General features: G+C 33.7%; 1 protein-coding gene and 1 long non-coding RNA gene across 27 annotated transcripts in view; one reads left to right on the top strand and one right to left on the bottom strand.

The window, feature by feature from the left end:
- mmd (disintegrin and metalloproteinase domain-containing protein mind-meld) overlaps positions 1 to 26,575 on the top strand; it is a 374,487-nt gene that overhangs the window by 110,945 nt on the left and 236,967 nt on the right. For all 20 annotated transcript variants that reach the window (XR_012454178.1, XR_012454177.1, XM_074114424.1 and 17 more), the window contains exon 3: positions 1,149 to 1,223. Coding sequence is in view for 18 of the 20 variants with exons in the window: in XM_074114424.1 (XP_073970525.1) it covers positions 1,149 to 1,223 (75 nt within the window). In the remaining 2 variants the exon portion in view is untranslated. The remainder of the gene's footprint in view (positions 1 to 1,148; positions 1,224 to 26,575) is intronic.
- The window catches only part of LOC141447171 (uncharacterized), a 68,693-nt gene continuing 45,801 nt past the window's right edge, over positions 3,684 to 26,575 (bottom strand). For 2 of the 7 annotated variants that reach the window (XR_012454189.1, XR_012454191.1), the window contains exons 4-5: positions 5,205 to 5,351; positions 3,686 to 4,147 (exon numbers count right to left, since the gene is read on the bottom strand). This is a non-coding gene — a long non-coding RNA (uncharacterized lncRNA). Of the gene's footprint in view, positions 4,148 to 5,204; positions 5,395 to 26,575 lie in introns of all 7 variants that reach the window. The other 5 variants (XR_012454186.1, XR_012454187.1, XR_012454188.1 and 2 more) reach the window with 3 other exon arrangements.

Below are 26,575 nucleotides of genomic sequence, written 5' to 3'. Positions count from 1 at the left end.
TATTACTTGCTCACAACTGTAGATTTATATTCGTAGTTATATCTCTCGTATAAATAACTTAGTTCCATGTTTTTCTTTACTAAAAACATTACTCTAGGCAAACTACAAATATCATGCACGCTAAATGGCAGTATACATAAATTTTTTCTTGAATTTACATTTAAATGCTGAAGAATCATTTAGCCTTTGGCTTGTTTTTAGTGACCTTAAAAATATATTAAGGATTCAAATTGGCGAGGATTCGGTCCAGACGAGTTGTTGTTTTTATTTGGACCGATTCCTCGCCAATTTGAATCCTTAATAGCAAATACAAGGTAAGAACTATGATGTTTCAGCTGTCGAAATATAATTGCGCAATTACTGAAATTTTAGGGAGCCACAATAAATTTGCTTAGATATTAATGGATTCACGCTCTTGAAAATAGAAATCTACAAGAATAAATCAAATGGTTCAGTTCTTTTTACCTATTTACCTACCTACAATGTAATGTAATCATGTTGTTAAAAATAATTAATCAATATTTAGAGTACAAAGAAGTTTCTGTGTACTTAATTGTTGATTAATTTAAATTATGACATTGTGTTGAATGAAGATGAACCTAATAATTCATAATAACAATTGTCGAATATGTAACTTGGTCATGTGATTCAACCCAAGCACCTTGGCACAATCATGGGGTCTGGACTAAGATTTGTCAGACATATTTGCCATATTATTTAGCTCAGATCACCGGATATTTATCACTGTAAAGTATTTACTATTTAACCAATCATAAAAACGGGTTCTCTTTGTTTTGTTCACTTCTTGGTTATTGGAGTTAATTTTGTTCACCGAATGTCTCTATATAAATAACAATTGCTATTAATCTCAACTAGTAATTTTAATAATACTGTACAATTCAATTCTGACATTGACCTTTTTATTTAAAACTTAAAAACATTCATTTTGGCCACTTCAAAGGTAAAATGTTTCATTTAATCGTCCATTTATTTGATATTTTATTTATGTATTGTACGTATATTGTAATTGTTGCACATATCATTATTTAATTGGGTTCTTACCCGTTAAATAAATAAACTGCAGAAGAAAAGATAGTTTAATATTATTATTGGTGAATCCATATTTATATAGGGATTTCTTGTTACAGTTCCCACCGCGCGGCCGGGCCGATGGAGGGAACTACCAGCCAGGTTCTGGCAATATCTCCCGCGGTAGACCTAGAGTAAGTATTCAATTTTTATATTTTAAATTATTATTACAATCTACTAAATATTATAACCTTTTGTTTTCCCTAAACTTTGATCTCAAATCTCTCGATTTCTATTGTATGGAATTTCATGTAATACTGTGCAATTATAAACTATAACTATCTCTACAATTGTGAGAAATATGATGGTTTTAGGTGCAATAGTAACGGAAATATAGGAAGGTAAAGTTTAGTAACCTTTTGTTTTCCCTAAACTTTGATCTCAAATCTCTCGCTTTCTAGAGGATGGAATTTCATGTAATACTGTGCAATTATAGACAACCACTATCTCTACAATTGTGAGAAATATGATGGTTTTAGGTGCAATAGTAAAGGAAATATAGGAAGGTAAAGTTTAGTAACCTTTTGTTTTCCCTAAACTTTGATCTCAAATCGCTCGATTTCTATTGTATGGAATTCAATGTAATACTGTGCAATTATAGACTATTACTATCTCTACAATTGTGAGATATATGATGATTTTAGGTACAATAGTAACAGAAATATAGGAAGGTAAAGTTTAGTAACCTTTTGTTCTCAAACTAAACTTTGATCTCAAATCGCTCGATTTCTATTGTATGGAATTCAATGTAATACTGTGCAATTATAGACTATTACTATCTCTACAATTTTGAGAAATATGATGGTTTTAGGTGCAATAGTAAAGGAAATATAGGAAGGTAAAGTTTAGTAACCTTTTATTTTTCCTAAACTTTGATCTCAAATATCTCGATTTTTATTGTATGGAATTTCAAGTAAAACTGTGCAATTATAGACTACAACTATCTCTACAATTGTGAGAAATATTATGGTTTTAGGTGCAATAGTAAAGGAAATATAGGAAGGTAATGTTTAGTTACCTTTGTTTTGTTTTATCTCTATATTTTTATTGTTGATTAATTCTTTAACGGTTCAAGCGAATATTCGTACATTCGTTCTAGGAAGTATTAAAATTCCATTTGTTCTGGTCGTTCTAGTATTGTTCTTGGATTGTTTGCTGGTGGTCGTTTGTCAGAGTACTAGATATTGATATTATCAATGTGCAATATATTATGCGATTTTATAGCTCGCCTATTAATAGTAAGAAAGTACAAAAACTTTAATCAAGAACTGGATGTCCTACTCGATAGATTTTGTTTATATTTTATCTGTATATGGAGACGTCTCTTGTCTATAATTGTATAAAATTTCGTAAAAATCGGTAGAGTTGGAAACGAGATATTTAGAGTTAAATTTAGGTTTCGTTTAAAATAGTGAAATCTATAACTTCAAATATCTCGTAAGCAACTCGATAGATTTTGTTTATATTTTATCTGTATATGGAGACGTCTTTTGTCTATAATTGTGTAAAATTTCGTATAAATCGGTCGAGTAGGAAACGAGATATTTAGAGTTAAATTTAGGTTTCGTATAAAACAGTAAAATTTTTAACTTCAAATATCTCGAAAACTACTTGATAGATTTGGTTTTTTATATTTGGCGTGGGGCAAACTCCTCTAATAAAGACACGCAGTAATGAGACCCTTAAAATGCAAATCTACATTACTTTTTAAATCAAATATCAATTCATTCTAGAAAATTGGTTCTCGAAACGAAAATTTTAAATGAATTCAAAACTTCCCCTTAATAGTTGAAAGTGCAGAACGTCTTTTTAATTAGAGCCCTAAATCTTTCATCCTGCCCAATTTTTTGAAAATTGCGTTAAGATTTACAGAGTTATTAGTAATTATAATTTTGGAGGGGGCCTCACGTACATGGGACTAACTCCTCTCCTAATCTATTTACAGCGTTGTGACTCCTAAAAGGTACATCTGCATAAAATTACGAAACGAATGACACCTCATTCATAAAAATCTGTCCGCGCGGTTACAAAAAAGGTGACAAGAAGAACAAAAACATTTTTTGAAAATGCCGTTTTTTCTCATTTTCGGCAACTTTTTTCTCGAAATCTATTAGATCTAGGTAGTTGCAACAAAATTACAGTTACAAAGGAGGATTTGCCCTATATTATAAAGAAAATTTGGGAATTTTATCTTTTATAGAAAAAGAGAAAAAAATTGTCAAAATTGGGTGTTTTTCAACGTTACGCTTTTTCGTGCAGTTTTTGACGATCTACCCTTATACAACTGTCCTACCGGACAGTTTTAATCTGTTTGTTTGGAAAAGTAATTTAACTAAATTATTAATGTTTATTTCATATAGTTTGTTTATATGTATTAGTTAGTTAAATTTGTTGGTTAGATTGTAGTAGACAGGTGGTGTAGCTGTCACTTGCACACATCTATCACTTTATGAAACAACTTATAATCATTCTTTAATTAATTCCAGGAAGAAACGAAATACTATCCTTAGAAGTTAAAATATTCAAGGTATTTCTGCAATTATTAACTAAAGAGAATAATATTTGTAAATATATTAAGGGGGATCAATTTGGAAAACAAAATATAACAATATTTTAGATAATATAGATTATTTATTATTCAATATGACAATTACGTGATTCTCATGAAGTTTAGCAAAGATAAAAAATTATATAAAATTTCTCCTCTCTTTTCTTTCCATATTTCTCTCCTCTTTCTCTCGCCATCTCTCAACAATAACATTGATAATATGGATTATTTATTATTCAAGATGACAATTACGTGATTCTCATGAAGTTTAGCAAAGATAAAAATTATATAAAATTTCTCCTCTCTTTTCTTTCCATATTCTCTCCTCTTTCTCTCATTCTCTCGCCATCTCTCAACAATAACATTGATAATATGGATTATTTATTATTCAAGATGACAATTACGTGATTCTCATGAAGTTTAGCAAAGATAAAAATTATATAAAATTTCTCCTCTCCTTTCTTTCCATATTTCTCTCTTCTTTCTCTCCTTCTCTCAACAGTAAATGAACTAAAAAAGAAGAAATAATGCTTGTCAAAACTTTGTAGTTGAACAAATGTCAGTTTATTTGATTATTAAGAAGTATATTACAAAATAATAGCACTATTTGTAGAAAATGCCTTTAGTTGACAGCTTTGTTTATTAAGAAGAACATTGGGTTCAACCGGATAACATCAACTGGGTATGAATTTAATGCTGCCAAAAACTTCCTTAATATACCAAGAAATGATTTGCATTCCAGACAAATTGTGTTAAAGAGAAGTGTATTGGAATATCTTTGAAAAGTTCTTGATGCTCTAGAAACTTTTCTATCGCCGACTGTTTTCTGTTAGAGTAGTTGTATTTTGTAGTTACTGGATAGAGTTTAGTGGAGTAAACTCTGGCTAGACTAGGAGAGAATGAAAACTAGTGAGTTTTGAGTTGGAAGTAGTGGTAGTACTTACTCTAGGGAAAAACTAACTAACTGGGAAATCTAGTTTTATAATATCACCCTTGAATCGCCAAAATTGCACACGAATTTAAATTACTTTTCTACGTTCCAAAAAATAGCAATAGTTTTCAATTTTACAAAAGAATATAGCCTGCATTTATGCCTTGACTTCGTAAACACGGAAAAAGTTTAATCTTATTTTTAGCCAGATTACTTCTTTTTTTTTAAAGCCAGAAATCAAATTAAATACAATAGAAATTGATTTCTGGCACGGGTTCCATAGAATGGTTATGTATAAATTTAATAGGTTAAAGAACGTGACGGTGTGAGAAAATATGGTCGAGGTTATTAGCTAGAGGAATGCGCTACGATAGCCGAGCGGTTAAAGGCGAGGCCCGTAAAACTAAAAGTAATGGTTTCGATTCCCGTTCCTGGCAATTCACTCTATTTAATTTTTATAAAAGAAATTTGTAGTAAAATACACCTCCAATCACGACAACTAATTTTATTCGATACGACACTATATTGTAAAATGTTAACACAAAAACGGATCTGTCTTAATTAAGACTAACAGTAAATATCATGAATTAAGGATAAAAAAAAAAGCAGTGAAGCCTTGAGCGGAAGGTTACTTACATTAAACTGGTAATTCATAAGTTTTCTTTCTTCCCTTCTTTAGTCTTAACGTAAGTTAGGTCTTCTGCTGCTGCCGTTGCTTTCAAGCATCTTCCATAAGTGTGGGAAATGAAGGTGAGTGGTTATGCTTATTTCTTCTACGTTAGACTGTGAACACGTTGTTATAAAATTACAAAGGTAACCTCAGCTTCTGGGGAAAAATGATAAAAGATAAGTAATTATCATTTGGATTTATATTTGAACGCAATACACAATAAACATTGTAATTATTGCTATGAAATGGAATACATGTGGGTTTTTTAAGTTTTCTTTTTTAATTACAGCTTTAAAGCTTAATATATTCTTGGATAAAAGTGGATAGGTGAAAACAGTAGCTGAATGCTTATGTGATAGGAAACTTTATTGAGTGTCGCTACGGAAGCAGGATGAAAGGATATAGAATGTGTTTGTTTGTGGGGAGTACTTGTATCTGTGAATGAATAGGTGTTTGCGTGATGTGTCCTGCGAGCGTGCGCACTTGAGTAGAAAAAAAATAAAAAGAAGAAAGAAGTGCACGTTTAGTTAGACTCGGGTGTATTTTGTTGGCATTGGAAGCAATATAGACAGACGAGAGAAGGCGCTTTTTCCCCTGTCTATGTCATTGAGTAAACTGGCCGATAGAAGGCGTGGAAAGCAGTGCCTTGTATGTTTTACTGGTGAAGAGACGGACACTGCGGTAGGTAATTACGGGCTACCTCTCATGTTTGCTACTAGCGCGATCTACAGCTCTGTCTCAAACAAACAAAGCCTGTCCAAACAAATCGACAGAGATACCTCTCTCACATCGAAATATAATCGATATATATATATAAAAGTATATACAGTCACAAATCTCTCCCCTTTTCATCCAACAAAATTTGTACATCTACTATTTAGGCTGAAAATAGAACCTACTCGGCAAATCCATGTTGAAGATTATTGTGTATAACCAAACAAAAATACTGAATGTGACAACAAAAAAATGGGAAGTCTGTTAAAAGAATTTTCGATTAATTTGTAAAAACTAGATTATAAACGGGTATCAAAGCTTATTTCTTGTGATATTAGCTGCGAATACGTTTACGAAAGGACTTGGTCCTTCAGTAGCCTTTGCTGCAAAAGGAGAGATAAGAGTTTTGGAAAGGAGTGTAAGATGAAACGAGCAGAAGATGGAAATGGATTTAGAAAACAAATAGTTTGGGTGGACATGTTGGGTTTTTCTCGATTCTATTTCTTTTTTTTTACTTTATTTACTTAAGTGCAGCACATTTCTTGCAACAAGCGAAGCTGATGCAACATGATTTATACAAAATACGTGAAACCAATGGTGAAATCTCTGAAAAAAGAGACAACTACTATGCACTGCCACTTCAAGATTTAACGGGCGAGAGGGGACCTATACCCCCCACGGCACCGCAGCCACAAGAGGCTTATTGTGCCTTCCCTCTAAGTCTAAGAGGTGAAACCTCCTCTTCTAAGAAGGTTGAGGGCTATGCACTGCTATTGTGAACACGAAAAGAACTGGGTGATGCTTCCTGGGGTCAAACACAGCAAGAGTGTTATGGCTCTAACACTCTTAGACTTAGAGTGTACAAAGAACAAGAGTAAACAAAGAACCAAAGAGACTCTGGGCTTGGGCAGAAATCAGATTACTCTGGTTACAGGGCCTATTCACAGGGCACGGCAGGTTCAGGAAGCCGTTCTAGGCAAGCTCTGGGGGCTTATTAGCTAGGAACCGTTGGGCAAATTTTGCCAGGAAAAGGAAGAAACGGCCTCTCACCTGTTATTCGATTGCGTTGCAATCGAGAGACTGCGCTATGACATCTTTGGTACTTTGAGACCAAAGGAGATTATAGTGCAGAAGGAAATGCACTGACACTTACTTCATTCTTGAAGATCACGTGGTCACCTCTTAAGAAGATTTTTCTGGGCATACAATAAGTTGGGAAAACTAGAGAGGGCTAAGGATGTGTGGAAATTAAAGCATGGAAATTGGCATTGCGGGTTCTTGCAGCTTCAGAAACATTAGGGGAACAAGGAGGATCTTGGTGCAAGGCTGAGTTAGAAACTAAGAAAGGAGAATTAGCGATTCGACGGTGGGTTTTTGATTGTAAAAGATTTGGATTTTGTAGATATTGGTGGAAGCTTTGGTTGAGCCCCAAAGTTCTATTTTTTTCAAATTTCTGTTTACCTATTCAAGGTTTTACCAAAATTTTTCCTGGTAAATTAGATTTATCAGTAAACATTACGAAATTGTAATATTCACTTTTATTCCTTTGTTTCTCTATCAGTACAGCCGTAGTGGCGTCCCATGTGAATCGTAAAAAAGAAGTGTAGCCTAATAAAATAATAAGTTAACGTCCCAACGGGGTCAGCGATAAATATTGCCTCAAAGTGGTTGGTAAGGGCATCTCGTCCATGGCTTTAGAAGCTCTATTGGTCTCGCTTGTGTATGTATAACGGATGTTCCATTGAAAAATTACAAAGTTTCCGGCTTTAAGGAACAAACTAATGTTTTGCTGGTAGAATATTTTACGCTTTTTTCTCTTTCCACAATACGGATTCTTAGGAACATTCCATATCAAAGTCCAGCGGATATTTAATAAAAAAGATTACTTTATTAACCGGAAAGATGCGTCTAACGAATCCATATTTATTTTATTTTTTCTTAGATAAAAACGGAAAAGTTTAATAATAAATTAATTTTTAAAAAAACTTAAAAGAGCTCTCTAAAAGGCCTTAGTTTTTATAGCAAAAACAAATGGGTTATCCGGAAAATAATGCAGGATTATGGTATTAAAAATAAAAAATAAAAATTAATGATTTATAACTGTTTTTATTAATCAAAATAGTCTCCATTACTTTCTATACATTTCTACCAACGTGTGGGTAACTTTTCTCCATATCCTTTGTATAGAATTTGGAATCCTTAGAATTTATTAACTCAGAAAACGCATTTTCTAAAGTTCTTTGGCCAATAAATTTTTTTATTTTGTAAATAGCGGTCCAGGTGTCTAAAACAAAAAAAGTGGTAATGGAGAGGTCCAGTGAGTAGGGCGGGTGTGGCAGAGTCTCATAGCCAATCTCCAACAATTTTCGGGAAGTCAAACGTGAGATATGTGGCCGAGCTTTCTCTTGCAACAGAATGGGAATCCACTTTCGATTGACTAAATATGGCTTCATTATTGCCAATTTCTTGATGCATTACGTCAATTTGGTTACAATACGATTCGGCATTGATGGTTTCGCCAGGATTCAAGAAGCTGTAGTGAATCAGACCTAATGAAGCCCACCAAACTGTAACCATCACCTTTTTTTTTGATGATTTAGGGGCTTTGGAAAATTGTGTGCTGCTTCTCCTTGGTCAAGCCACTGTCCAGAGCGTCCTGCTGTTGTCGTAGAGGATCCACTTTTCATCGCAAGTCACAATTCTTGGACAGAAAATGATCGCTGTTGTTTCGGCAAAGAAGTGCAGCACGAATTTCATACCGCTGATCTATTTGGCGGTGGTTTAAGCTCTTCAAGTTTTTTTTCACCTTCCCAATCGCCTTGAGATGGTCATCGACGGTTGATTTACTGACTTCCAGTTTCCCTGCCAGTTCTCGAACAGTTGTTCTGGGATTTTCTCCCACCAAAGTTCGGAGAACATCGTCATCAAGGCCTTCTTTGTCTTCAAGTCTCCCTCTCGAAATCTCTGGAACCACCGTTGAACAGTGCACTCACTTATACTACCTTCGCCCCCGACATCGTTGATGTTTCTGGCCATTTGGGCCCCGTTGCAGCCGATTTTGAACTCGTAAAACAAAATTATGCGAAATTCACGCTTTGACGTCTTAGTAAAGACTGAATTATTTCCAAGTAGCAAAATGTTACAGAGGTAAACAAACATTTTTTGTTTGAAAGAGGATTAATAAGTGTACATTTATAAAAGTCAAAAGTCCAACAAACATAAACAGTTTACTAATTGGAGGGGTATTTTAAAGAAAACATAAAATCCTGCATTATTTTCCGGACAACCCAATATTTCATCTAATTATATCATAACATCCGTTGAAGTAAATCATTCATTTCCTAAAACCGTTTTCCTTTTTCTAAAAACCTTTTTTACCAACTCAACAATATCCCAGTTCATAACATTTATAGCCTTTTTTTTTCAGCAAGAGTAGCTAATAATGAAAATTGTTCTCCTTTCTCTGTACCTGGGCGTTGACCCACAATTTCTCTGCTTGGTAGGTGACAAGTAGATGCTCAGAAATGTGGGTGTATTCCAACCAATCAAAAGGCGAAATTAGTAATTTACAATCTGTATTAAATATGTAAGACGGTTTTCAAAAACAGATTTTATTATTCTGTAAAGAATATAATTTTATAAATAAATTAATACAAAACATTAATACATACATACATAAAAATTAAAACACTAAATACCTGTAAAGAATAATTAAATTACTAGTTATATTTCACCGTCGTTAAACACTATAAAAAACTGTAATGTAAACACTCTAAAATGACGCTATACCTTCCTAGACTATAACCTAACCTTCAGGCTGTGTGGCTTTGTCGGCAGCCCCCTCTGATGGCACTTTTACATACGAAAAACTGTAACGTAAACACTCTAAAATGACGCTAAACCTTCCTAGACTATAACCTAACCTTCAGGCTGTGTGGCTTTGTCGGCAGCCCCCTCTGATGGCACTTTTACATACGAAAAACTGTAACGTAAACACTCTAAAATGACGCTAAACCTTCCTAGACTATAACCTAACCTTCAGGCTGTGTGGCATTGTCGGCAGCCCCCTCTGATGGCGAATTTTTTAAATATATAAACAATAAGACAGACTTGATCAAATAATTATGATTTAATTCATTTTTATGGCTTTGTAGAACATCTAAATAGCAAGATGGCGAATGGATTAATTAGATACATATGTGTTAAAGGTTTTGTTTTTTATTTCAGTGGTACCTAAATAACATATTTTCCTGTGAAATTCAATTTAGAAATTTTGAATCACAAATCCTACAAAGTGTTAAGAGGATGTAATAAAAATTATTTATTTTATTGTTGATTGAGAAAACAACTGTAAACAATTAAAAAGCAATTTATCACTAAATTTAAATCTGATTTTATTTGAAACTGTCTAGTAAACATCCCTTTATCTTTTATACTTATTTTTATTACATTATTTTGCCTTGCCCTATTCTTTTTTTTTTCTTTTTCATAATATTATCTGTAATAAAGGGGAACCGTAATGTAACGTAAAGCACGTTCCATAGATTATTGCTAATATAAACTTTCATGTTGGCAACTACGTGATAGGAAAGTTAAAACAATTAAGACACAAAAGTTCACAGAGTTTTTCAACCTAAAACTTTTCATCTGTGAAGAAAAATATGATATAAAAGAAAAGAACGATTGTATTCTTTCCCTTTACTGGAAGGTTATTTTTAGTTTTACTTTTTTTTTTCTCCTTATTATTATTATTATTACATTTTTTATTTCTCTTTCTTTGCTCCTGAGCTAAAATTATTTCCTTGATGTCTGAGTACACCTACTGAAGAAGTAAACAGTCATGTAACTTTGTAATCTGAGATTAAATTATATTTTTTTCTTATGTAATTGCAGAAGATTTTAATATAGATTTTCTTGTTCTTGACGATGTTGTACGGAACCGATTTCTGTGTTTTTAAATTTAAAGAAATATTATCATGATTTCTATCATGAATCTCTCGGCAGAGTACCTAGACAGAGTGGCCCCTATCTTACCCAGACAAAACCTGAAACTTGTTTCGTCCAATCTATCGTTCGGAAGCCTATCTTTTCAAATACTCTAATCCAAAATACTTCACAGAGCCACTAATAATGGTCGCTTTATTTTACCGTTCTTATTAGATTATCCAGAAAGATAGTTGTTTTTTGACGTGCCCTTATCATAATCAACTTTTGGCTTCCAAGTCTTTAGCTGTCATTATATTGGTTGGAAAAAAATTTGGCCCTATCCTTTCAAGTTTATTCATCTTTTTGTAGATCTTCAACCTCTTCTGGATTTTTTGATGGCTAAAATACTTTTAAAGTCTTAGAAGTGTTCGAACAGGATGCGCGAAAACGTATCACGGTTTTTTGTTTGTTTTGTTTTTGCTTTACTTGGCGCAGGAGTCGCAGTAAATGATTGGTTCCATTCTACTTACCGTCACTGTACTGTGTCACTTGTACAGCTACTTAAAATATTAATTTTGTATAAATTAGAAGCAGTTTCGTTAAAGCTATGGTTAAACCTAAGTCGCAAAATCCTAGTATAAAATTATCAGCAGATCTCAATTGTGAATGTAAGCAGATCTCAATTGTAAATGTCAGTAGATCTCAATTGTAAATGTCAGCAGATCTCAATTGTAAAAGTCAGCAGATCTCAATTGTAAATATCAGCAGATCTCAATTGTAAATATCAACAGATCTCAATTGTAAATGTCAGCAGATCTCAACTGAAATTATCAGCAGATCTCAATTGTAAATGTCAGCAGATCTCAATTGTAAATGTCAGCAGATCTCAATTGTAAATATCAACAGATCTCAATTGTAAGTATCAGTAGATCTCAATTGTAAATGTCAGCAGATCTCAATTGAAATTATCAGCAGATCTCAATTGTAAATGTCAGCAGATCTCAATTGTAAATATCAACAGATCTCAATTGTAAATATCAGCAGATCTCAATTGTAAATATCAGCAGAATTAGTGGCCCTTCTTTGTTTTTCTTATTCATACGATTCTTTCAATCGTGAGTACAACGCTTTTTTAAGCCACTCCTGAGGTGGTTAAGGCTGTCTGTAAGTTCCCAGTTAGAGTGGCTATTTTGGCTCTGCCGTCAATTTTGCCATAATAAACATTTCTAGAATGTCCTTTCATCCACTTTTGCTATATACTGCCATCGCTTTATCTAAAATTATTTACTGCGCATCCAACAATATGCATTTAAGCGGTAACCTTTGTTATCCACTTTCTCCGACCTCTACCCTCTTTCAAAACGAAATTACTCTCAGTAGATATCCATGGAAAAGTACTTCAAATAAAAATTGAAATCTGTATGTGACCAATGAGTGTGCTACAATTAATTATTTAAAAAATTATCATCTAAAGAAAAATCCTTTTTTTCATTTTTAAAATTAATTGTTTCTTGTAATAAAAAAAAAATCCGTGACAGTATTTGGCCTAATTTCAATACTTTATTTTCCCAATAAACAAGAGTTAGAAGTTTAAGCTAGTTGTAAATTAGATTGTTTATTGTAACAATTTAAAGTTTAAACATTCTGGAACTATATTAATGAGGTAATAAATATAAACAGGTACTTTTCTAAGTAACTGTTATAGTTACTGTATTTCTATACCATAGTAACGTGAAATAGGATACAAGCTTAACAATTCGCCATCAAGTTTCCCAACAATAATGATGTGAAAAACATAAATACCTAGAAAACTTGTAAAACTAACTGTGGTTCAAAATACTGGTTTTATAAACTTAGTTTATAAGTGTAGTAACGATGTACACACACATACATATACTGTAGATGTTATTGTACTCAGCAGACAATGGAAAATACCTACATACACACACACACACACCAGAGATTACGAAGGATGGTTTATTATCATAAGTAGCGACAGACAGGTGTACTGGAGAGGTCGCATTTGAATTTCAACAACCTCCGGACGTACTTGCTGAGGATTTATAGGATCCTGTTATTTATTTAAAGAGTTTTCCAGCTGGCAGGAAAGAAGAAGAAGAAGGAAGACCTACAGGGTAGAAGACATGGTTTCCATGAAGAAGTAGACGAAGTAGATGAAGGAGAGGTTGGAAGAAGATTTGGCATCTACCCTTAGAGGTTAATTAGATTTTCCAAGCTACTCCTCATTCCATCCAGGGTTTTGCTATCTACCTCGCCTTCCTTTTCTGCTTCTTTTCTTTTTTTAGTGCTAATTAAAAAGTGAGTTAATTGCGGCTTACAATTTGTTGGAAAAAGAGGAATCCAAGAAAACTTAATGTGCATTTAGGGGTAATAAGTTCAGTCCCACCTTTTTTCACTGTTTATTAATATATTTTAAGGAAATTTCGCTAAGCTTCTTATTATGGAAATGTGCACAATAAAAAGAGTTAATTATTTAAAATTATTACTGTTTAGTAATTTCATGTTTAAAAACAAAATAAAATAAATAAAAAGTTTTACTTCTCCATTATACTGGGCCACCGCACAACTTTATCTTATGAAGAAAGAAAGTAAACTTAAAAACCTCTTACTTAAGTATTATTCCAAATAATGCTTTTATACTATATAGCGAGAAAAATAAATAGCAAGTATACAAAATTAACTATAATATGCTAAAAAAATTGGACTGTTTAATCTATCTTTTTAATAAAATATTCATAATAGGATATTTTTCACAGGCTTGGAACCATTCCAAAGTTATTGTCATTCCAAAATAAAGCAAAGGCTAAAGTAAACTTAAAATTGTTACCGATTTTCCTAAGAATGACGGATTAATTTTTTGCTCTTCTAAATAGGATTATTATTTGCCCAGGTCCATGATAAACTTTAGTTAAATAAAAGCATACAGAAAAGATTAAATACTGGCATGCAGAAAAGATTAAATACTAGCTATTGGCAGATAGAAAAGATTAAATACTGACACACAGAAAAGATTAAATACTGACATATAAAAAAGATTAAATACTGACATACAGAAAAGATTAAATACTGTCATACAGAAAAGATTAAATACTGACATATAAAAAAGATTAAATACTGGCATACAGAAAAGATTAAATACTGACATACACAAAAGATTAAATACTGACATACAGAAAAGATTAAATACTGACATACAGAAAAGATTAAATACTGACATATAAAAAAGATTAAATACTGACATATAAAAAAGATTAAATACTGACATACAGAAAAGATTAAATACTGACATATAAAAAAGATTAAATACTGGCATACAGATAAGATTAAATACTGTCATACAGAAAAGATTAAATACTGACATATAAAAAAGATTAAATACTGGCATACAGAAAAGATTAAATACTGACATACAGAAAAGATTAAATACTGACATACAGAAAAGATTAAATACTGACATACAGAAAAGATTAAATACTGTCATACAGAAAAGATTAAATACTGACATATAAAAAAGATTAAATACTGGCATACAGAAAAGATTAAATACTGACATACAGAAAAGATTAAATACTGTCATACAGAAAAGATTAAATACTGGCATACAGAAAAGATTAAATACTGGCATACAGAAAAGATTAAATACTGACATACAGAAAAGATTAAATACTGACATACAGAAAAGATTAAATACTGACATACAGAAAAGATTAAATACTGTCATACAGAAAAGATTAAATACTGGCATACAGAAAAGATTAAATACTGTCATACAGAAAAGATTAAATACCGGCGTACAGAAAAGATTAAATACTGACATACAGAAAAGATTAATTACTTGCATACAGAAAAGCAGATATACAGTAGTTAAAGCGCTTTGATGACAATCTGTTTTACCGGAAAGGATTACGATATCGTTGAAACCCGATAGTTTCTATAAAAAAAAACAATTCTGAAAGCAAGTTCCTTCTCTATTAAATGCCAAGAAACTTCCTCCCCTCCCTAGGTTCTAAGTATCCAGTTCTTGGCTCCAGTTCCCCCTTAGGAATCATTCACCGACCCGTTCTCTGAACAACATTCGGTTTTACTCCTACTGATTCCTGGCTGTAAACCACTCTGGATTAAGTGATTTATTTTCAGGCTGCTCCAGACTACAATAAAGCTCTCAAAAGTGATATGGTGCAATTATTACTGCAAGCGAAAATCCAATAGCCGAGGGCGCAAGTTTCTTATTTAGGGCATTAAGGGGGGGGAATTTCTTTAAAATTTCTTAAAACAAGTTTTTTTTTCATCATAACAACGAAAAATTATTATTTTTAAATGATTTAAGGCTCGTCAATATCTAAGGTTATTCGCAATAGGAGCTTTTTTCAGTGCACTGTCAGCCTCCGGACAGGGTTCTCCTGTTACAAACAACACTGTCCATCACCGGACAGTGAGCTGTAAGAAGCTCCTAGAAAGAGCCAATCTACCAGATCGATAACAGGATTGGAACTTAGGAGCTCCGCCTGAGAATCCATTGTGTTCATCCCTTCCCTCAATTTATTGTTATTGTTATTATTACAACAAATATTGTAATAATAAAGGTGATTTAATGAAATAAAATCCTGATATTGCCCTGGTAGGCCGAACTCTTCTAAGACCTCGCCTGTTAAAACAAGCAGAATTTTAATTATCATTATTTTCAATTAAAACAGAAGAGAGAATACTTTATTACAACAAAATTGTTTGGAAAAATTAATAAAATACTAGAAATTGTGCCAATGGGAAATTTTATATTTAAATAATTTTTTTTTTAAATTCAAATAAAACTTTTTGCTGCCAGGAATACAAATGAAATTTATTTATATTGTAAATTATTTTCCTTAAATAAACCGAATGTGATAAGGCAAAAAAAAAGTGAAAAAAAAAGTAAAAACTGTACAAGTAACTTAATACTTCTTTATGAACTTGATGTGAACAAAACTTTTTACTTGACGTAATATAATACAAAGTTCTTTCCATTTTGAAGCAGTCATTTGCAAGTCCTCACACGAATTCATACACACAGTATATGAAAGCAGTTGCTTTACTTAACTAAACTTTATTCTTTTACAACAGTTTTTCTTCTACCTTGTTTTCCGTTCAACAACTTCCTTATTTTTTATACAAAACTTAATGTACATACATAACCTTATTGTTGTTGAATGGTACAAAAATTACGGAATAGTTTCATTAAATAACAAACAAGATTTCTGTAGGCGCGCGAATACGCCTACACCCAGATGCTAAGGTGCCCAAGTGGGCGCTGTACGAAATAATAGTAGACAAAGAAGAATAGAGAAAAATAAAGAGAAATAGAAGAAAAAGGGGAAGGTACTTACCCTTTGCAAGGAGCGACGTGCGTGAGGTATGTTGACAAGATGCCTGAGAAGCAATGAGAGGAAAGGAAGCTGTGGAGCGGAAGCGTGTATATATGTTGACGTAAGTGTGTGTGTGTGTGTGTGTTGAGCTCTGAGAAAGGGAGGCAATATTTGGACTCAGGCTCAGAGAAGCGTATCGGAAGTGGAAATGAGGTAAGCGGAAGAGTAAAGGGGAATAGTGCAATAAGTGCACTAGATGCGGTGGAATAGGCGTGAGCGATATTCTGGAGAGGCGTTTAGATGCGGATGATGCGTACTGTTAGGTGTCAGCGGACGTGAAGCGGGCTTAGATGCGTTAAAAGTTGCTAAAGCTTGAACAGAGAAGCGTCTGAAGCAAGGCCTAGCACGGAACTGTAAAGACTCGAAAGGTGATCACATGGTCCAAAAGGAAGTAGTGGGGCAAAGGGTCTAGAATATAGGCAGCCAAACATCGATGAAAGGAAATAGAAGCTATAGGCAGTGACGCATTTGGCATAAGAAACGGAAACAAGTTGAGATAGATGGAAAGTTTAAGAAGATAAAAAAGGTATAAAATAATAACTTAGTAATAAGCGATAAGTAATAGAAGGAAATTAAGGCGGATGCGTACATTAGTACGCGCGCGGGCGCGAGGCTGACCCGCGAGAGTCGGAAGTTAGCCAAAATGGCCGAAGGTCCTCGGACACGACCGAACAATTTCATTGCTTGGTTTCTTAGAAAGTATTTCAAAAAATACTATAACAAAAAATAAAAAAATTAAATGAATCTTAAATTTGATTCACTTTGAATATTAGTGGTAAAAGAATTCTTACTATTAAAGAGAAAAACTTAGGATTCAAGATTGGCGAGGAATCGGTCAAATAAAACAACTCGTCTTTTTGCCAACGTTTCCACAAATATATTATTGTCTTTTTCAGGGCTTGGATATTACAAATACAAAACGATTTACAGAGTCAGTAGCATAGAAAAACAGTAAAAATCAGTAATACAAAAATAAACAGTAAAATACAAAACATTCTTCCAAAAACGTGTTCTCGAGCACACCAACAGTGTTAGTTTATTAAGTTGTTTAATTCATTGAAAACTCTTTTAGATGGACCAGTAGTCAATTTTTAAAGTAGATTGTCTTAAAATAAGAAAGTCAAAGGTTTACAAATTGCACTTCAAAAAAAAAAAAAAATCTGATCTCTCTGAAATATTTGAGAAAATGTCAGGAAATATTTTTCGAACAAGTGCTATTTTTATAATTAAAGGTTAATTGGCTTATTTTCAAATATGGTACACATTTTCTCAAATATTTCAGAGAGTTTAGATTTATTTTTTTTTTTTTTTTTAGTGCTTTAAAACTGACTACTGGTCCATCTAAAAGAGTTTTCAATGAATTAAACAACTTGATAAACTAACACTGTTGGAGTGCTCGTGAACACGTTTTCTTGTAAAACAAACGTAATTTCTCATACGAAGATAAAAGGAATCCTAGAAAATGATATACCGTTTGAAAGCCTATTAAACAAGGAAACTTTTATAAAAAGTGCCGGCACTTAGGTCTGGTAATGATCACGTAAGGGCCTAATGAGTTTTCTTCAAAAATTTCGATTACTTTTATTTTTCCCAGTATCCAGGAGGAAGATTGAGGCTATTTGGAGAATAACTTATGCTTCGAAATGGTATCAATTTTTAGAAAATTTATCTGTCTTTCTAACCGTGCCATCAGAATCGAATTCGGACTAAAACTTTCTGAGTAATAACATTTTTATTGGAAAAAAAGTAATGATTTTAGAAAAACGTCACTCAAGAACAGTGGAAAATATGAAGTTGGCCAATACGTCATTGAACTCCACTTTAGATGTACTACACACAGTAGGCCTATGGACAATACTTACTGGTTCACCCTGCATATGTACTATACCTGCTTCTCCAGTTCTGGCTCTTAGTTTCTGTAACTCAACCAACCCGCTAGCCACGTAAGTTTCAATAATTATAAAGAATTTTTTGTATTTTACTGTTTATTTTTGTATTACTGATTTTTTTTATACTACTGACTCTGTAAATTGTTTTGTATTTGTAATTTCCAGGCCCTGAAGAAGAAAATATATTCGTCGAAACATTGGCAAAAAGACGAAGTTGTTTTATTTGACCGATTCCTCGCCAATCTTGAATCCTAAATTTAACAATTTACGGCCACGAAACCTAGATATTCATTAAAGAGAAATAGAAATAAAAAGATAGTAGATAAGAGATTGAGCAGCCAGATTTTAAATGATCTTTAAACAATTTTTTAAAGGTAAAATATTAGAGTAAAACTATCGTAGCTAAGTTTTAGTACAATAAATAGAAACTATTATAAAATAAAGACAATTTTTATGGTTTTCTTCAATTTCTATCAAAGTTTCAAAGTATAAATGAATAATATTCGAAAGTTAAAAAAAAAGAAATAACAATTCTTTTTCTCGGAGAATAACTTTTAAATGTTAGGTCATTGAAATTATAAAAATGAAATGTTCCCATCGCTAATGATATAAATATTTATCTTCAAACTCAATAGAATAAACTTAATTAGACGTTTGAAATATTTAATGCGAATGAAAATTCCATTGTTTGGCAAGATTGTTTATTCTGAAGAATTAAAAGTGGAATAGAATAAAAATAAATTATTTTATTAAATAAATATTGAACATTTTAATAACTGAATAATAAATAAATTAATATTAATTTATTCCATCTTTAGTTTATTTACCGTCAAACTATGTAGAATAAACAATGTTACCAAACGATAGAATTTTCATTCCCATTAAATATTCCAACTATCTAATTAAAGCGCTGACTAAGACAGTTCTTCAACTGAACTGCGCACTTAATTAAAGCTACTGTTAATAAAATGACTAGCAGCTTTCTAATTAAAAATAGCAATAAAAAAAGAAAGAAAAAAGAAAGCTACACAAAAGGTCGGTCACGCTTTGCGCTATGTGCATTGCCGGCTGCTGCCTTATCTTCTTCACAATTCTTTCTTTTATCAGCTTCTGTTTTTTTGCAGTCACACAATTTTTTTTGTTTTCTTTTTAAGTTGTACTTTCTGTTTCTTTACAGTTTTTTTTTTTTTTTGAAAAATAATAATAAAATCTCTCACTGCTGTATATTTTTTTAATAAGTTATCTTTTGTGAATCAGAGCTAATTAAAGTACTTTTCCAGGGCGGTCTTTTTCTTGTAACTACTGAACAGCTATCGGTGGACATAGGCGAATAATATAAATTTCTCATAACTTCAAATAAAATCCATCAAAGCTTGCAATCAATGCACAGAATAACGCCAGATTGTTGGGAGCTCGCACCCAACTGCGATATTTTGGCCATGTTCCTAACTTGGGAAAACTAAGGATGACTTTTTTCTAGGCTTCTAGAAATCTGTTGAAAACTCTTACACTATTTTCTCTGAACAGTTTATGCATTTAAATTTTCTTACCACTAGGTAACTTTGCTTCCTCAAGAGGCAATGATGCTCTTTAAAGCTATGCTGTTCCTAAGAGCGGCCTTCGTTGGAACAAGAAAGTAGATTGTGCTTTTCTTGTTAGGCTTCTTCAGCAAAAATTTTTGATTACCAAATCCCCATTATACTTCTCCAGTAGAGTGCGAGCTTTCATGTGGACCATCTTTCAAAGCCCCACAACCCTTTCTGGTTTTGGCACGAAAAGCTCCAAAAAGCTTCGGGAACGGAGAGTTATCAGCCATCTCCTTCTTTATATAAAAATTAAATTCAATATACAGGGTGACCATGGTTACATACTCCACCCACTTTTTTTTTTAACGGCGGGAAATTTCGAAAAAATAAAAAACACGTAGTTAATCATTTTTAGTCTAGTTTATTTTTAGTGATTGACCCATTTTTTTAAACCCCTGTATCTCGAGATACAGCATCCAACTTTTGTTTTTCAAATGGAACGTTATATTTTTTGTTGCATATTTAAATAGTATTTGAGCTTCTAACAAAAACAAAAAAATAATTTTTGAAATCGGTTAGGTTTTTCAAAAGTTATGGTAATTTAAAATGTGAAAAACAAATTTCAGTTTACTGACAAAATTACGTTATTTTTTTTTTTAAAGAATCTGTTCAAACTGGGCACCATCAACGAATAGGCAAGCCTAAACTCTGGACTTCCACGTTTTGCTTGTAGCAGCAGTTATGGTGGCGAAGTCAAGATCTAGGCAGGCTAGAAGTATTCGACGTTCAGGTTGTTTTTTCTACAAACTGTTGGTGTGGAGTTTTAGGAAATCAACCAATCGGCCCATTCTTCTACAGAGAGAACTTAACGGGTGCAAGGTATCCAACTTTTTTTTAAGAGACATTTTGCCAGTTCTGCTTGAAGATGTTCATCTACAACGTTGGCTAGAGATGTATTTTCAACAAGATGGTTGCCCGGCACATAATGCGAGAGTTGTTCGAGGTTACCTGGACAGAAATTTCCATGAAAAGTGCTTAGGGGCTCATTGTCCCATCCAATGGCCACCTCGATCTCAGGACTTAACCCAAATGGACTATTTTTTGTGGGGATACCTAAAAAAATAAAGTGTACAATAACCTTAATCCCGTGGCTTCAGTCGATGATCTGAAACGTCGAATAACTCTAGCCTGCCTAGATCTTGACTTTGCCACCATAAGTGCTGCTACAATCAAAGCGTGGAAGTCCAGAGTTTTGGCTTGCATATCCGCTGATTGTGCCCAGTTTGAACAGATTCTTTAAAAAAAATAACGTAATTTTGACAGTAAACTGAAATTTGTTTTTCATATTTTAAATACCCATAACTTTTGAAAAACCTAACCGATTTTTTTGTTGTTTTTAGGAGCTCAAATACTACAAAAATATGCAACAAAAAATATAACGTTCCATTTGAAAAACAAAAGTTGGATGCTGTATCTCGAGATACAGGGGTTTAAAAAAATGGGCCAATCACTGAAAATAAACTAGACTAAAAATGATTAAATACGTGTTTTTTATTTTTTCGAAATTTCTCGCCGTTTAAAAAAAAGTGGGTGGAGCATATAACTTTGGTCACCCTGTATATGGTTTTTGTTCGCTTAATCACGGCCATTAAAGCTGTCTGGCTCACAAAACATCTTTTGCCTACCTGGTGGAGTCAGCGGGAATCTGGCGGGAGGATGACTGTTCTATAAGAGGATTTTAGGTAATTGTATGGGATTTATGGGACTATGCATAATGTGCGAGGAATCTCAGTCTCTTTGAATGCATAGGATGCTGGAACGTTATGTGGTATCCCAGTAGTTCTTGTCCACAAGCCCACAGGGGTTTCAGCATTGAGTTTTAAATTAGCCTCTTCTTTTTAGAAGGTTAGGCTTAGTCAGGAGTAAGTTCTGAACTGTTACATCAGTTTCTTGCGTTTGTGTCGAGTTCCGGGGCGAACCTATTATCAAAATATATTCCAAGATACATCTGCTGGTAAGCCGAATGAATTGGTGTGTAATTATAAGTTGTAAGTTTCTGGTAACAGGATTGAAACATGGAACAATGAAAATCAAATAACCTCCTCTCTTTATTAGTAAAATCATTTACACATACACTAAACAAAATAAAAGGTAAAGAGAACTAATAATAATCTCAGAATCTCATGAGGTGCCTAAAGGGAACGTCCTTGATCAGCTCTAGTCAGCGTCGACAGTAGGTCAGAATGACCTTTGGCTTTCACGCAGACCTCGCCCTGGGCATAACTGACTCCCCCCTCTCTAGAGCCTGTCCAACTCACTGCCTGCCCCACTCCAACTACGCCCCACTCTGCTGCCTTCTTCTAGTCCGCCATATCCATTGCCTTTCTTCATAGTAAATGAGGAAGTCATGTCCGTGAGTGGGAGTTAAATGTAAATGGTGTTGATCAACTTTATGTAAACAAAATGTAAAATGACTAAAATTTAATCGCTATTAGTTTTTGTGCTACAAGTTATCTTTAAGATTCTTTAAATTATTTGCTTAAAATAATTACAATAAATAGTTACAATAAATCAAGATAAAACCATTGAATGGTACTAGCAAGAAACTAGAATGAAACAATGAGTTCATTGAATGATGATGTGTAGAGGAGTCTAACAGAAAAAAAAAAAAACAACAAAAGTGGAAGAATAACTGTGAATACGACAATATTTTGGTGGAAATAGAATCTAGGTGACGAATAATAAAGGGCACCAGAAAGGAACTTAGGGGAAACCGAAGATAGTTCTGAGGCAATATGTATTCAGAGCGAGTAGGATGTCGAAGGTAAGGCAGTCGCATACCAAAAGTGTTTGTCATTTTATACCATATAACCAAAAATGAACCTACAGACAAACATACCCACTTTATTCTTTATTATCGATATGTTGGTACTAAGGAATGCCTTAAAATGATTTCCTAAATAACAATATCACTCATCGTTACTCTCTATGATTTCCTGTGATTGCCTGTTTAAGGGCTAGGCCCATTAGAAAGTTTTATGATTATTTTTATTTCCACGTTTGGTAGACATTTTGTAAATCGGAAAGATATTAAATAATTAGGACAATATGGCAAAATTTTCCCCTAACCTTCCTGGCGAGAAATGGATTGAGACAAGGTGAAGCATTAGCCAGCTTGCTCTTCAACCTTGCGCTAGCAATGGTAGTGAAAGAATCGGGAATCCAGACCTCAGCAACCATCTTCCATAAATCCGTACAGCTTTTAGCTTATGCAGACGACATCGACATTATAGGAAGAACAGCCGACGCCGCTGTCAAGAATTCTTTCCTAAGCATTGAGACCAAAGACTGGAGAATGGGTCTGGTGGTTAACCGAGAGTAAAACTAAAGTCTTTACCACCGACCCACAACACTGAAAGAGCCCCTACAAATAGGGAATTACAAATTTGAAACCGTCACAGAGATCGTTTACCTGGGATCCTTTGTGTCAGCGGAAAGTTGCGTTTAACAGGAAGTGAAAAAGAGATTGATGTCAGCCAATAAATGCTATTATGGTCTAAGCAAGCATTTTAAAAGTAAATTATTGACTAGAGGCACTAAACTGAGGCTCAACAAGACTCTTATTAGGCCCGTTTTGGTTGTACGCCTCGGAAACATGGGCCACCTCAAAGACGGACGAAAAACCGTCTGCTGGTGTTTGAAAGAAAGCTGACCTGTAAGATTTATGGCCCAGTATGTGAAGGCACGAGCTGGCGTAGGCATAACAGGGAGCTGTATGCACTATTAGAAGAGCTCCCCAGATAGTAAATTGGATCAAGTTTGAGCAGATTGAGATGGGCTGGCCACATAGCGGGGGGATGGATGCTGACGAAATTCCCTCCAAATTTCTACGCAAGACACCAGAGACAGGAAACGAAGAACTGGAAGGCCCAGGTTACGATGGCAGGACGGTGTGGCTCAAGACGCTAAGGAGCATCCTTCGAGTTCGTAACTGGATGGCGGTTGCTAAAAATAGGGACGACTGGCGGAAACATATTGAGGAGGCCAAGACCCACATCACTGGCTTGTAGCGCCATGAAAGAAGAAGAAGAATATGGTAAAATTGGAGAAACGTTAAATAATCAAAAAGACATAACTTGGAGGTACCAATAAGTTTTGCATATGCAAATCATTAATTTCCAATTTTTTATAATGGAATTGAAAATGAGAAATTTTATTTACTTATTTATTTATTTATTTATTTATTTATTTATTTATTTATCCTTTTATTAAAATTTACGCCTGTACCTACAGGGTACAATATGTAAATGCGATAAGTGTATAAATAAATATTGTGGCAGACGTGAATGGTGGTCATCCAGTGATGGCCGCCATTAGTCACCCAGTTGGTCACGGGTCAACGGCGCCTCAGCCGTCTTCGAGGATTGGAGGGTAGTGTAGTTGAAGACAAGTTTGCAGCTAAAGGGTTGTGATGAAATGAGAGTTTTTGGTGAAAATTTTTATATCGAATTTTGGCAAGTTCGGAGATGAGTGGAATTTGGAGATGGATTGAGTGTGGTTGCTAACATAGAACGGAGCGTCTACTATGCGGCGGAGTATTTGGGATTGGAGTGTTTGCAGTCTATTGATGTTGGATTTTTTAGCTGTTCGTAAAGTTCGAGTCCGTAAGTCCTTAAAGAGCTGTATAGAGTCGTCGTTTGTTCTGTAGTGAGAGTTTTGAGTGTTTGTCGAGTAGTCTGGCTAGAAGTTTGTATCGTTTGTTTAGTTCGGTACGTTTAAGCCTCGTATGGGGGTTCCAGGTAAGTCTCTTGTCTAGATACATTCCAAGGTACCGCACATGGTCGGCTGGTGGGATAGGTGTGTGATGTAAGAAGACAGGTGGTGGAGTTTGACGTTTGAGTGTGAAGACTATGTATTTAGACTTAGTTGGGTTAATTTTTTATACGCCAGTTTTCTAACCAAGTATTGAGTGAAGGTGGAACTGTAGTGAGCGTACTGCGAGGATAGGGACAGAGTGTGTGGAGAGAATGGCAGTGTCGTCAGCGAAGGTGTAAATAGAGGTATTAAGGTTGGAAGGTAAGTCGGCAGTGTAGATTGTGTAAAGAAGAGGAGCTAAGACACTTCCCTGTGGCACACCAGCAAGGACAGGATAAGTGCTAGGAAGTATGCGTTTGAGTTTCCACAGTAGACCTTCGTGCCAGACTCGGTCAAAGGCTTGAGATACAACGAGGAATACTCCAGCGCAGTATTGTTTTCGCTCGAGTGAAGAAGCGATGGTGTCTACAACACGATGGGCCTGCTGGATCGTCGAGTGGCAGCTTCTGAAACCAAACTGATGGTCCGGTATAATTTCGAGAGATTCTATTATAATTTCGTGGAGGCGTGGTAACAGAAGTCTCTCGAATATTTTGCCCAAGAGAGGCAGTAGGCTTATCGGTCGATAAGAAGAAGGTAGTTGGGTCGATTTGTTGGGCTTAGGTATCATTCGAATTGTAGAAAATTTCCAGAGTATAGGGTAATAAGTAGTTCTGAGAATAGAGTTGTAAATGGTAGTGAGGAAGACTATTGCTTTTTGGGTAGTTGAGAGATAAATTATACAGAATTCAAATTATAACCATTTTGAACAATTATTATTTTTTGTCGCCATTGTTGGAAGACAATAAAGTGTTTCTATAAAAAAAAAAAGTTTGAAATCGTTACCCCAGGTTAGGTTCTAAGATAAAATTTCTGGCAGACACAGCATCTATATCAACTCATCTAGCAGCATAATTCTCTCTATAATTCTTAAATTTAATCTTAAACTTTAAACTTAACTGTTTTTGCAGAAACTGAAAATACGAGTATATCTGCCTCTTTCTAACTATACCAATTATTCTGTCAGAATATTCATGAAATTCCAATTATTTTGTTAACATAAATTTAAAAAAGCAAAATCTAAAATATTTTGTTAATTTTAAGAAGTTACTAAGTACATATCTTAGAATAATATTACAAAATTATTCTCTTAAATATTGTGTTTATTTATAAATTTAACTTTAGTTAATTATTCATTTTAAGCATAAATTAAATTAATTTATATTAGCTTTTAGTGACCGTAAAAATATTGTATTAAGGATTCAGATTAGCGAGGAATCGGTTAAAAATAAAAAACAACAACTCGTCTTTTGTCGAAACGTTGGCAAAAAAGACGAGTTATTGCTTTCATTTGGACCGATTCCTCCCTAATATGAATCCCTAATAAATTATATTACTCGAAGCTAGATTATTAGCGGTTCTGTATACAATCAACAACCATACAGTCACACTACAACTTAAATTTAAAATTAAAAATAAACAAATAACTCCAGGTGAAACTATTAAAAAGAAATAGACGAATAAATAGAGTCACAACAAATGGATGGTTGATACAATTTTAGAAGTAAAGGGCTGAGTTAGAAATAGATATTTAACAACTAAAGAAGTTATAAATTATTTCAAAATCCGATAAAGCGAAAAATAAGTTCAACAAAAGGGAAGTGGTTTTCTAATAAATGTTTAGAAATTGAAGAACATCAGAGTAAAAAGAAGTCTTACTTTTGATCTTTATAAAAAAGAAGGAACGACAGTTAGTTCCACGAAGTGACCTTTTTGATAAAAAAAAAAAAAAATAGAGAGCTTATATAAAGGATAAAATAAGTTGGAGAGAGGGAAGAAATAAATCGGAGAAATACTCAAGAACTGGGAGACACGGTGGTAACCAGTGGCCTTTGATAACATAATATGAATTAGAGTGAGGTACAGAAATGGTAAAAAATGTTGAAGGACAGTCTTGGACAAAAATAGAACACATTCCAGTTAGGGCTTTTAAAAATATTTGGGGATA

This window comes from Rhodnius prolixus, unplaced genomic scaffold (assembly GCF_049639745.1).
Source record: "Rhodnius prolixus isolate KJV_2025 unplaced genomic scaffold, Rpr scaffold_7, whole genome shotgun sequence".
Classification (NCBI taxonomy): Eukaryota; Metazoa; Arthropoda; class Insecta; order Hemiptera; family Reduviidae; genus Rhodnius; species Rhodnius prolixus.
Note: the sequence above shows the minus strand (reverse complement) of the source record. Positions and strands in the feature narration are given on the sequence as shown.